This window comes from Phacochoerus africanus, chromosome 3 (assembly GCF_016906955.1).
Source record: "Phacochoerus africanus isolate WHEZ1 chromosome 3, ROS_Pafr_v1, whole genome shotgun sequence".
NCBI lineage: Eukaryota > Metazoa > Chordata > Mammalia > Artiodactyla > Suidae > Phacochoerus > Phacochoerus africanus.
Genome location: NC_062546.1, coordinates 5,510,689 through 5,523,176, shown reverse-complemented (window position 1 = coordinate 5,523,176; position 12,488 = coordinate 5,510,689). Strand labels below are relative to the sequence as shown.

Genomic DNA, 12,488 nt, shown 5'->3' with positions numbered 1-12,488 from the left:
CAGTGACACCCACGGACACTTCACGGAACACAGTTTGAGAAACTCTGGTATAGGCCAGGGGTTGCAAACTTCTTCCTGTAAACGGTACTTCTGAAAATAATATTTTCGGCTTTGGCGGCCATAGCATCTGTTAGAAAAACTCAGCTCTGCTGGTACAGGACAAAAGCAGGCCCAGGTGATCCATAAACCCATAGGTGTGACTGTGTACTAATAAAACGTTATTTATGGACACCAAAATATGAATTTCATATAATTTTATATGTCACAAAACATATGGGTTTTTTTTAATTTAAAAAATTTAAATTTAAAAAAAAATTCTCAACCATTTAAAAATGTGAAAACTCAAGAGTTCCCATTGTGGTTCAGTGGAAATGAAACTGACTAGTATTCATGAAGATGCAGGTTTGATTCCTGGCCTCACTCAGTGGGTTAAGGATTTGGCATTGCCGTGAGCTATGGTGTAGGTTGCAGACAAGGCTTGGATCTGGAGTTGCTGCGGCTGTGGTGTAGGCCAGCAGCTACAGCCCTGATTCGACCCCTAGCCTGGGAACCTCCATATGCCGGGGGCGCAGCCCTAAAAAGCAAAATAAAATAAAATAAAATAAAATGGAGAAAAAGACCAACACCCTGTGTGAACAATGGGCAGAGGAGATGGGCTGAGGTACAAGGGGCAGGAAACTACAAACAGGGCACATGAGAAAGGGCCCAGCCTTGCACAGAGGAGAGAAAAGCAAAGCAAAACTGCAAGACCCCATGTGTCATCTATCGGATTAGCAAAGCCAGGTAAGTCTGAGAGCTTGTGCTGACGAAGAAGGGGACATGGGTGCCTCATGCGCTGCCGGTGGGGGTGCAGAGGGAAGGACCTCTCAGGAGGGTAAGCTGACGACAGTGATCCAGGCCGCAGACGGGCCACGGCACTCTCAGAAACCGTTCCTTGAGCTCCATCCACTCGAACGGCCAAGGACACGTGCACGGAGGTGTCTCACCACAGCCCTGTTCCTAAGAGTGGACGACCCGGAAACACCTGCACGTCCATCCCCTGAGGACTGGCGCCGTCACTCTGGGTGGCAGTCACCATAACAGCAGCAGCAGCAGCAGCAGCAGCCGCCGCCGCTCTCATTGAGGGCGGGTGTATTACGAGCTGGGTCCGTTCTCAGTCCTCACCACTCAAAGCTCGGTTCTGGGGACGGGCAGCCTCGGCATCACTTGAGGGCTGCTGGGGCCGCAGCCTCCCCTCCGCCCCAGACCTGCTGCACCAGAATCTGCATTGTGATAAGAAGCCTAGGAGATTCCTCGGTACCTCGGTGCCCTGTTTTTTAAACTCTTCCTGTGTTAATCTCAGAACAACCCAATGGCCCAGACTCTCCTGTACCTGAGCGCTGGAGAGGAGGAGCCGAGGATCTGGGGCCTCAGGGAAGCTGTCCAAAGTCATGCAGGGAGTGAGCTGCTGACTCCACTCTCCCCACATGGACGCAAACATACAACAGCCTTTAAAGAACAAAGGAGCTCCTTTTTTTTTTTGGCCTCACCCATGGCACGTGGAAGTTCCCGGCGAGGGATCGAACCCATGCCATAGAAGAGATCTGAGCCACTGCAGTGACAACACTGGATCCTTAACCCCCTGTGCCACAAGGGAACTCCAGCAAGGAAGCTCTTTCACAGCGGAAAAGGTCCCACCTCCGAGCTACACTGTCAGGTGAAAAAAGCAAAGCGAAGCACACTGTGTATGCTGTGCCAAGATTTGGCGGAGAGGGAAAAAAAATGGAAAACAGAATCTATATACAACTGCTTAAGAAGGCATCTCTGCAAAGAAAGATACCCCAAAACATGGAAATAGCTGCCTCTGGAAGGGGGAACTCAGTAGCTAGGGGAAGGAATCAGAAGGAAACCATATACCATTACACACGCCTGTGACTTTGGGATTTTGAGCCAGAGGCATGCATTACTTACTCTAAATTTTTTAAAACTGGTGTAAAGAAGAAGTTACTCGCCCTAAAACCATCCCCACTTAATAAGAAGTACACTTTGGGAAGGAGAAATGGCCCGCAGCCCAGCCCCCACTCGCCTTCCTGCCTGCCCTCCGAGAAGATGGATGCAGGTGTGGGGTGGGAGGTGCCGGGGTGGGGGAGTCCGAATAGCGGGCTCTCCAAGCACGTGGGGCTCAGCGCCACACTCAGGCTCTGAGAAGAGGGTGATGCTTTTGCACCAGTGCAGTGGTCCTTAACTGGGGTAATTTTTTTTTTTTTTTTTTTGCTTTTTAGGGCTGCACCCACGGCATAAGGAGGTTCCCAGGCTAAGGGTCTAATTGGAGCTACAGCTGCCGGCCACAGCCACAGCCACGCCAGATCCGAGCCGCATCTGCGACCTACACCATAGCTCATGGCCGGATCCTTAACCTACTGAGCGAGGCCAAGGATCGAACCTGCAACCTCATGATTCCTAGTTGGATTCGTCTGACGACAGGAGCTCCACTTAACTGGGGCAGTTCTGCTCTGCAGGGGACACTTGGCAACATTGGAAACATTTCTGGGCTGTCATAAGGGAGAGATGCTACTGGCCTCTCATGGGTGGAGGCCAGGGGCACTGTTAAACACGCTGCAATGCCCAGGACACCCCAGAATGTCCTGTGTCCTGAGTGTGAGGAGCTGTGCAAGCTCATCTCAGATGTTTGTGTTTGGGCATCCGCTGGGGCTCAGTGAAAGTGCAGGTTTGAAGCGGCAGGCCTGGCACAGCCAGAAAGCCTGCATTTCTAACGGGGGAGGCCCCTAGCGCTGGTGGGGGCCTCCCTTTGAGCACCAGGGCCTTTCCCAACCCAGCTCCTGCCCACTGCGTCATCGTCTTATGCAAAAGGGGAAGGGACTGGTTTCCACTTGGGATCAAGAGGCTGGGCTTCACTGACTGAGCAGGCGGGAGGGGAAGCCTGCCCTCGATGGAAGGGAGCAGGGGCACTGCTGCCATCCGCCCTAAGTCCACGGCTGCGGGCTGCACGGGCGCGAGCGGGGGTGGCAGCTGGGGACTTACCATCCAGCGTCTCCACCGAGAGCTGCAGGCCCAGGTTGTGCCGTGGGTTGACCACCCAGTGGTTGCTGGTGGCCGTGATGTCGAACACCAGCCAGCCCTCCTCCGAGGCCCAGAGGGTGCGGCTGTCGAGCAGGAACAGGTCCGAGTCCCTGCAAGAGAGCAGAGAGAGGTGGGCTCCAGCTCAGCAGGTCGCGGGTCAGGCCCTGGACGAGCCAGCCCGCCGCACCGACGGAAAGGAGGGCCTCCTGAGGTGGGGGAGGTGGGAGGAGGCCGGCCAGGCCCCCGAAGGCAGCTCATCAGGCGGGGATCCCGCCATGGAGACCCCTGAGCAGCAGCTGGGGTGAGGACAGGCCGTGCAGGAGACGGAGCTGCTATGAGACAAATGTGTCCTTCACATCTGTCAGCAGGGTGCCAGTGGGACAGAGTACAGGTGGCAGGAATTATACAGCCTCCACGCCTGGCAGTCTCCGGGCAGGGAGTCCACGTGTGCCGCCTGAGTCGCCTCTTGCCGGGCACTGCCCCGAGTGTTCCAAGCACATCGTTTCATTCAACCCTCATTGCCCTGAACTGTGGGGACGTTATCATCTCCAGGGCATCCGCGGTGCAACCATGACCGGCCCAAGGTCAGTCAGCCGGGAAGGTGCTGGACTGGGCTCTTGGGCACGCTCCGCACGGCCCAAGAGCCCAGCCAGCGTCATCATCAGCAGAGGGGGCGTTCAGTTCTCTCTGCCTGAGAGAGGTGTACCAAAAATGGATAAAATCACAATTGACCCTGTAGTGGATGGAAGATGGATGGGTGGATGGGTGGATGAGTGGATGGGTTTTTACATTCCTAGATAGCACGATGCTAGTATAGGAGCCATCCTAACATCTCTTTTGCACTTTTAATTATAAGGATTCAAAGTTTAAATTTTTGTCTTTGTAGGGCTGCACCCTCAGCATATGGAGGTTCCCAGGCTAGGGGTCCAATCGGCGCTGTAGCCTCTGGCCTGCCCTACAGCCACAGCAACGAGGGGTCCGAGCTGCATCTGTGACCTACATCAGAGCTCACGGCAATGTCCAATCCTTAACCCACTGAGCGAGGCCAGGGATGGAATCCACGTCCTCCTGGATACTACTGGGGTTCGTTATCTCTGAGCCACGATGGGAACTCCTCGAAGTTTAAATATTTTGAGTCCTTTGATAGTTAATTAGAATAGCTGAACTCCTACGCTGTACCAGGCAGTGGGGTACAGTGATGAACAGCTCCCAACCAGCCTCTGCCCCAGGGTACTGTCAGCATCTATCCTACCCAGAGGGATCTAATCTTCCTGGGGATTAAGAGGAATTTCCTCTGCTCTTACATTATCAGATGAGCAACTATTTCCTGAGCACTGACCACGTGCTGGACCCTGGGTTGAAACGCCTGCCCAGACCGCGTCATTGAGTCCTTGCCTGAGGTGGGTAATATCAACTGCGCCGCTGTGCAGAGTGCACAACTGAGGCTCAGAAAGGCACCCCTGCCTGAGGTGAGGACACAGCTGAGGCAGGACTGGAGCCCAGCCAGGCCACCTGCAAGGCTGGCAACCATTCAAAAAGACAGGTTTTCCGGACACTACCTTTGCTCAGATGTAGTTATCCTTTCAGAGCCTTTAGAAGTCAGGCTCACTGTAATATAACCCACTAAGCCATCAGCCAAAGCGAGCAGCAAGTACCCCCTTTAGATGAGGCACCCATCTCCCCCCTAACTGTGTCCCGAACTCTCCCTCCTCATACCAGCACCAGCCATCCCCCTTAATCTTTCCTGTGTGGCCAGGAGACCCCCAGCTTTAGGAGGTTTGTCAAATTATAACTCGTTGTCTGCCGTAGCACCTTAGACATGTATGAACCACACCAATACGCTCAAGATTCAGAGAAGCATGCAGAAAACAAATCCATAACGTTAGCTAATGTCTCAAATTTACTTTAACTCAGAACCCAGTGGAAATGGACTGGTAGATTAACAGCTCACCCAGAGAAGTCCACACGGGGGTGGAGAACGGGGCTGAGAAACAGGAGCCAAGGCAGGGTCGAGGGTACAGGGCTGTCTCATCAAGGCACAGTCATCAAAGGAATGAGCTTCAACTCTATTTCCCTCTTTCAATATCTCCATCCAAAAATCTGAGAGCAGAGGATCTCATTGGCCTCGTCAGGTCCCTGCCACGGGAGGACAGGACACCCAGGGTGATGGGCAATATGAGCAGGACCACGGATGGAGGTCACTCCCCACCCCGCGTGCCCCCAAATCCCACATTTGAAGTGATATTCAGGGACTGCTGGAACCCAGCTGAGAAAATGCTGAATTATGCTGCGCCACGCGCACGGATGAGATGCCACTGCTGATTTGATGTGAACGAAACGTTGCCACAATGCAAGACAGCACAACTGTCCCTCACCGGCCAAACGGAAGTCCCCTCAGATGGTAGGACACTCACTGCCTCCCCAGTACAGAGGTCAGAGGAGCAAGGCTGTCTTTTCAGAGCCACAGAACATTTTGTGAGGCCAAGTTCGACTTCCATGGCCAAAGAGAATTTAAACAAGGTTCGTGACCTGTTTACTTGCATTTCCTCCCGGTGCCTTTTCGGAGGTAGTTTCAAAACCAACCTGGCGGGGTGGCGTCCACACAGATTTGAAACTTACAAATGAGGATTTCGGCTCTCTTCATCTCCAGTTTGCCTTGATGGCTTCCTGGCTATGAAGAGTGACCACGACTGTCCATGAACCAGTTAGTGGGTCTCCACAGTTATCGGATGAGAGAAGAAAGACCACGCCGAGTCAAAGCAATCTCCTCACCCACTCAGGCTCCCAGGGCCCCGTAGGCGACATCCGGATCACAGCACAGAAGTCACAAACCTGGGGGGTGGCTTTGCCGGAAAATTGTGATTTGCAGGAAAATGTGACCAGATATCCGGAGAGGCCCTGATGGACAGGAAAACAGTGAATAGTAACTTGGGGAACAGAACTGGGCCTTTGAAGGGTGCACGCCTTGCCAAACGATACTCAGCGTTCTCCTATTACAGCCCGGGACAGCAGGGCCAGATGTTACAGGCGAGCATTGACTCATCGTGAATCAACACGCACGCCCGGACTCCGCTCCCGGGTCCTAGCTGGCGGTCTGTTCCAGGCTAGCTGGGAAGAGCCAAACCTTCGTGGAAGGCACGGGGGACAGGAAAGCCCTGTTGAGGCGGGAGGAGGGAGTGGCTTTGCCGCTGGACTGGCGGCGGGAACGGGACGGCGGAGAAACCGCTCAGCAGCCGGGTCCGGGCTGTCAGCTGGGAGCGTGGGACCTTGTCCCTGCCGCCTCTGGCAACTGTGAGCGTAGAAGCACAACGGTCTTCACACCTGAGATGGACGACAAGCCCCTTGGTGATATCTGTCCTGACCTTGAACGCACCGGCCTCCCTGACCCCGCCCAGGTGACGGCAGTGGCAGGAACAGCTCGGGGTGGGGGCTCCAGGGAGCTTAATGCATTCTCTCCCCTTCCCCTCTGCTGGGAATCTGGGTGCTTTCCGTGCACTAATTCCCCAAGCTCCCCAACAGTCAGGGTATTGTTCCCATTTTATAGATGAGGAAGGGGAGATTCAGAGAATTGAGGCCAACTTTCCACGCGGATAAACCTTCTAAGTCACAGAACCAGGACACAGCACTGGAAGTGTGACCTGAGCCCTAATGTGCCCTCTTGCCCAGGGGCCAGGAGACCCAGGGGGCTGCCGAATCCCACGTGATGCATGTTCCTGTGACAACACTGTGTGCAGCAGGGAATATATTCATCCAGGGGGCAGGGAATAGACAGGCGAGTGGGCACGGCAGCTAACTCTGGAGCCCGAGTCCCTGCTCTTCAAGGTGGCGGGAATATGCCATCTCCTTCAGCCCTGCGGAGGCCGACCGAAGACCAGCCTGGTGACAAACGCCCAAGGCACCTGCAGCATCGCCCTGGTCACTACCGGTCATTACCAGTCATGGAGGTGTCGACGCTCGCTCCCTGCTGGACAGCAGGACATTCTAGGAGGGACTTCATCTCTTGGTGCCGGTCATTATGCAACTTCCCAAGATGCACGAACAGAGCAACAGACCCACATCCATTCGCACCGTGTTCGCCTCTGACCCCAACACTCATCAGATGAGTGTATCGGGATGTTCAGGGCTGTAGATTTTCTGCAAACGTCGCACCAACAAGCTCCCGCGTGAGCTCGCTCGCACCTCTCAGGTCCGGGGTTATCTGACCTGCTGTGCCCAGTCGGGCCCAGTGGAGGGAAGCCCCTGCCATGTCCATGGCTGGGAGGTAAGTAAGAGGCTTAGAGCTCTGCTTTCTCTGGCCTGTGGATGGGGGACGTGATTTTGCTGCCGAAGGAGATCGCAGAGAAGGGAAGGGGGCAGAGGGGGTGGACAGGAGGAGCTGTGAAGGGAGACAGAGAGACCAAACCAGCCCCCGATGATAAGGTGCCCTCGTGGGCTCTCTGGCCTAGCCCAGCTCCCTGCTTCATCAGTGCAGGCAGCAGGTGCTACAAAAAGGAGAAAAACTGCCCGGCTGAGCCCTGCCCAGATTCCTGAGCAATAAAATGATTGTTGTTTTAGCCGCTGCGTTGTGGGTGGTTTGTTCACCACAGAGATAGAACCCAAACAACAGTCATACTGTGTTCGGAGCAGAAAAACTGAGAACGAGTCGTCTCCTGGGAGGATTGGTAAAAACATACAGTCCATCCAAGGGCCACAGGCTGTTGCAAAGGACAGACCTCCTGCCACGAGGGAAACGTGGCATGAAGTAAAAAGGTGTTATAAAACAGGATGGGCAGTATGCAAATTTCTGGGAAAACACAAAATGCTAAAAATGGTAAAAAAAAAAAAAAAACCCAGAAAATATGAGTCACCAAATATGCATTAACAAATTGAAATAGGAATAAAAGGCCTTTCCCATCCCACATCCAGATGATTTTGCACTGTACTTTTTACCAAATTTACCAACTTATCAAGAGAGAATTCTTTCTTATTATGCAAATTGGTCAAGAAAATGGAAGCGGACAAAGCAAAAACCTGCAAAGTAAGGCAGCAGGTTGCCAACTCCAAAGATGGATAAGGCGGGGGAGCCCCTGTCGTGGCGCAGCAGAAATAACCCCGATTAGTGTCCATGAGGACGCGGTTCCATCCCTGGCCTCGCTCAGTGGGTTAAGGATCCAGTGTTGCCGTGAGCTGTGGTGGAGGTCGCAGACGCAGCTCGGATCCCACGTTGCGGGGATTGCAGGCTGGCAGCTCCAGCTCCGATTCAACCCCTAGCTTGGGAACTTCTATATGCCGTGATTGTGGCCCTAAAAGAAAGGCCAAAGGAAAGAAAAAAGATGGATAAGGCCAATTTGAATAGACAGTGCTCTAAAGATATACGAATGGCCAGTGCACATTTGAGAAGAGGGTCAACATCATTAGGCCGAAGGAACACGCGAATCCCAGCCGCCAGCACAGCCAAAACTAAAAACGCAGACAGCAGCAGGTGTTGGCAAGGACGTGGAGGTACTGGAACCCTCAGACGCTGCTGGTGGATCGGATACAAACGGGGTGCAGCGACTTTGGAAACTAGGACAACAGTTTTTCAAGAGGTAGAACACAGAGGTGCCATATGGCCCAGTCATTTTACTACCCAAGACAAATGAAAGTCCTATACATGAATATTCAGAGCAGCATTCCTCATAAAATGCCCCCAAAGGGCAACAACTTAACTATCACCAAATGACAAACACATAACAAAACAGGGTAAGTCCATACAGTGGAATACCATTTGGCAATAAAAAGCGCTAAAGCCCTGGCACATGCTACAGCTTGCAGCCACCCACGGCCAGCCTGGGGCGCACACTCTGGGGTGGCAGCAACAAATCCCTCTAGCATGTTTCTCCCCCTCCACACACATCAACGCGGTCTCAAGCAGATGCCCGCGACATCGCTTACATGTAGGATCTAAAATACGGCACAAATCAACCTATCTGGGAAACAAAAACAGACTCCCAGATGGAGAGCACAGATGTAGGGTTGCCAAGAAGGTGTGGGGGTGGGGGAGGGGAGGTCTGAGAGTTCGGGATTAGCAGAGGCAACTCCACATGGGATGGATAAACCAGGTCCTGCTGTACAGCACAGGGAGCTAGAATCAGTATTCCGTGAGACCCCATAATGGAAGAGTCTGCAAAAGAATGTGTGTGTGTGTGTGTGTGTGTGTGTGTCTGTGTGTAACTGAGGTACTTTGATGAATAGCAGAAATGAACAAAATCGTAAATCAACTACACTTCAATAAAATTGTAAAAAACATTGCCTTAAGTTAGCAAGCACATCCTATTTCTGAAGAGACCGAACGGGGCCCCCACATTTCCACGTCGCCCTTGGTCTGTGGTACAAACACGGGGAAGGTGGCTGGCCTGGTGTCCCCCCTTCCCCGATGGGTGGGGACAGGTGGACCTGCTCTTCCAAGTTCGCACTGAGGCAGCAGAGCTGGGGCACAAACCCCGCCTTCCTTCCACCTTCTCCTGCTGCTCCCGATGAAAGGAACACTGAAGCCCCCAGGAGGGCCTCTCCCCTCCTGAACCCAGGCTCCCCAAAGCCCTGCTCTCTGCCAGGCGTGAACCACCGGTGACCCCAACACCGGGGCGGGAGGGGTGGTAATATTTAACCAGCAGCCTGGGGACAGCCTGTCCCTGCGCTTTCGAGCCCCTCCTCCCAGGGACACCGTGAGAACGGGCTGAGATCTAACCCACGAGGAGAAGCAGGACGCATACACATGGTCACCAGACCCAGTTTCCAGCATCTCAGCCCACCTTCGCCTGGAAAGTTCCACTGTGACGGAAAAGTATTTTAAAATCCCAACGTGGGAAGGTGGAAACTCTTTTTTTTTTTTTTTTTTTTTTTTTGCCCTCTGGCTCCTTAGAGGCTATTTAGAGACTGTGATCTCAAGGGCCTTCACCCAGGATGCAGGCTGCCGCCCCCTCAGACCAGGGCCTCAGAGGAACCATTAACGCTTTGCATACACTCAGCAAGGGGGAATCACAGCCCTGAAACTGGCAGGATGGGGCCCAGATTGGGAGCCGAGGATTCCCGGCCCCAGGAGCCTGAGAAAATGCAGATTCCGATGGGGTCGCCTGGGACTGGCCCCTGTCCAGTTTCAGGACCCAGTGTCGTTCTTCTTCTCTCCGACCCTCTGGGACTGTGGGGATGACGCCTTCTTCCACCTGCGGCGGTGGAGGGGGGGAGCCATCCCAGCATCCAGGGTCTTCACAGCCAAACCGGGCCTTGGGTATCTATCCAGCTGCTTTAACTTTCTGCTCAGAGGCCCGAGTCTTGTGCAGAGGCTACTGGTGGCTCATGGGAGTTAGAACCCAGTCCCGGGCCTCAGTCAAGGGCAGCATGATGGAAAACACTCTTGCCATCAAATGACTCCCTCTGGGGACTGGAAGGGCCACATTCGGGGCCATCCAGGTCTCTCCAAGAGGTCTGGCTGGTGGCTGGGAGGCAGCAGCGCCACAGCAGGGCATCCTGGGCAGCTGCTGTGTGCGCAGCTCTTGAGCGAACATCCTTACCAGGGAGCACCAGCCCCCGGTGGGAAGTGACATGAAGCCCAGGGGCCCATCCTTCGCCTCAGGGCCCCGGCCAGAGATCCCTCCCGGGCCTTCGAGGAGGCAGAGAGAACCCAAGAAAGAAGGTGGCTGGCCAGTGACAAGTGCCCTCCTCCCCCGCCCATGCCATCGAAGAAGGGGGAACTTGGGATTATGTGGTGTGCAGGACGATACTCCCCTCAGAGACAAAGCACATCGAATCCCCAAATCGTATTCATCACATGGTAAAAGGGACTTTGCAGAAGTTATTAAATTAAGGATTTTTTTTTTGGGGGGGGGTCTTTTTAGGGATGCACCTGCAGCATAACGGAAATTCCTGGGCCAGGGGTGGAATCAGAGCTGCAGCTGCTGGCCCACGCCACAGCCACAGCAATGCAGGATCAGAGCCACGTCTTCGACCTACGCCGCAACTTGTGGCAACGCCAGATCTTTAACCCGAGGAGCAAGATGATGGAACCCGCATCCTCATGGATACCAGTCAGGGTGTTAATCCACTAAGCCATAACAGGAGGTCTGAATTAAGGATTTTTGAGACAGAAGATTATCCTGGATTACCTGGGTGGGCCCCATGTAGTGACATGGGTCCTTGTAAGTGAAAATAGGGGACCAGGGAGTCTGAGAAGGAGATGCTGGGACAGAAGCAGAGGCACAATGATGCGACTGCTGGCGGGAGCCACAAGCCAAGGAATGCAGGTGCCTCTAGAGCCTGGAAAAGGCCAGGAACAGAAGGCCGGCAGCCCCGGGGGCACACCTTGCTACTAGCGCAGAGACCTTTCTCAGGCTTCTGACCTCCAGAGCTAAAGAGAACAAACCTGTGTGCAGCCACTGAGCACGCAGTGATTGTTACAGCAGCCAGAGGAACTAGTAGACTCACTCCTAAAACCCACTCTGCACACCTACATTCAGCAGCCCCGCTGGGAACAGAGACACAAAGGCATCAGAGACAGCGCTCTGGGCCAGGGGCTGTGAGTGAGCTGCACAGTGACAATCAACCCTGACTTGCAGGCGGGGAGGAGAGGAAGAGCCCTCTGGACGAGGAAGACCAAGGAAAGCCCTGGAGTTGGGGCTGAGGCTGTCCGGCCAGGACCTTCCTGGGGAAGCATCTCCCAGGGGAAGCCAGAGGGGTAAGCAGGGCTGATGCAGCCAGGAGGGCAGGAAGGGTATCCCAGCAGAGGGAACAGAATGTGCAAAGCCTCCAGAGAGAGGCTATGGAGGAGGGCGCAGGTGCTCCGTGAGCTCAGCGGTAGGCAGGAACATGAAGTTGCAGGGTGGCCTCTGGCCACGGGAAGGTTCAAATGCTAGGGGAACTGGCAGCCGGGAACAGTTTCTTTTTTTTCTTTCTTTTCTTTCTTTTTCTAAGGCCACACTTGCGGCATATGGAGGTTCCCAGGCCAGGGTTGAATGGGAGCTGCAGCTGGAGCCTACGCCACTGCCACGGAAACACCAGGCCCAAGCCCTTCATGGATGCTAAGTCAGGTTCTTAGCCCACTGAGCCACAACGGGAACTCCAGGCTGGGGAGAGTTTTAAGCAGCGAGTGCAGATGACTGGCTTTGGGCAATTCTCCTGGCCCCTGCTCTGACCCTACCATCACCCTCACCCTCTCTCTGCAGCTCTTCCAGCTGAAGGCTGGACATTTTACTTTTAAAAGCCTGCATGTTGTAAACTGCTTCTGGGCCTCGAGGACATTCCTCAGAAGACAGCGAGCGACGGAGAAGCCAGGGCTTTCCCAGGCTGACATGATGTCACGGAGGGGGGCAGGCCCGGTGCTGCTGAGGGTGAGTCAGGCTGGGAAGCCAGCAGCCCGGCGCACCTGGAGTCAGCCCAGCGCGCAAACACCAGCCCCGCAGGGAAGCCGGGAAGGA

General features: G+C 54.3%; 1 protein-coding gene across 1 annotated transcript in view; it reads right to left on the bottom strand.

Moving 5' to 3' along the window:
* Positions 1–12,488, bottom strand: part of BMP7 (bone morphogenetic protein 7) — a 90,398-nt gene that overhangs the window by 25,796 nt on the left and 52,114 nt on the right. Inside the window, exon 3 of the mRNA XM_047770804.1 lies at positions 3,022–3,170. Within this exon, the coding sequence (XP_047626760.1) occupies positions 3,022–3,170 (149 nt within the window). The remainder of the gene's footprint in view (positions 1–3,021; positions 3,171–12,488) is intronic.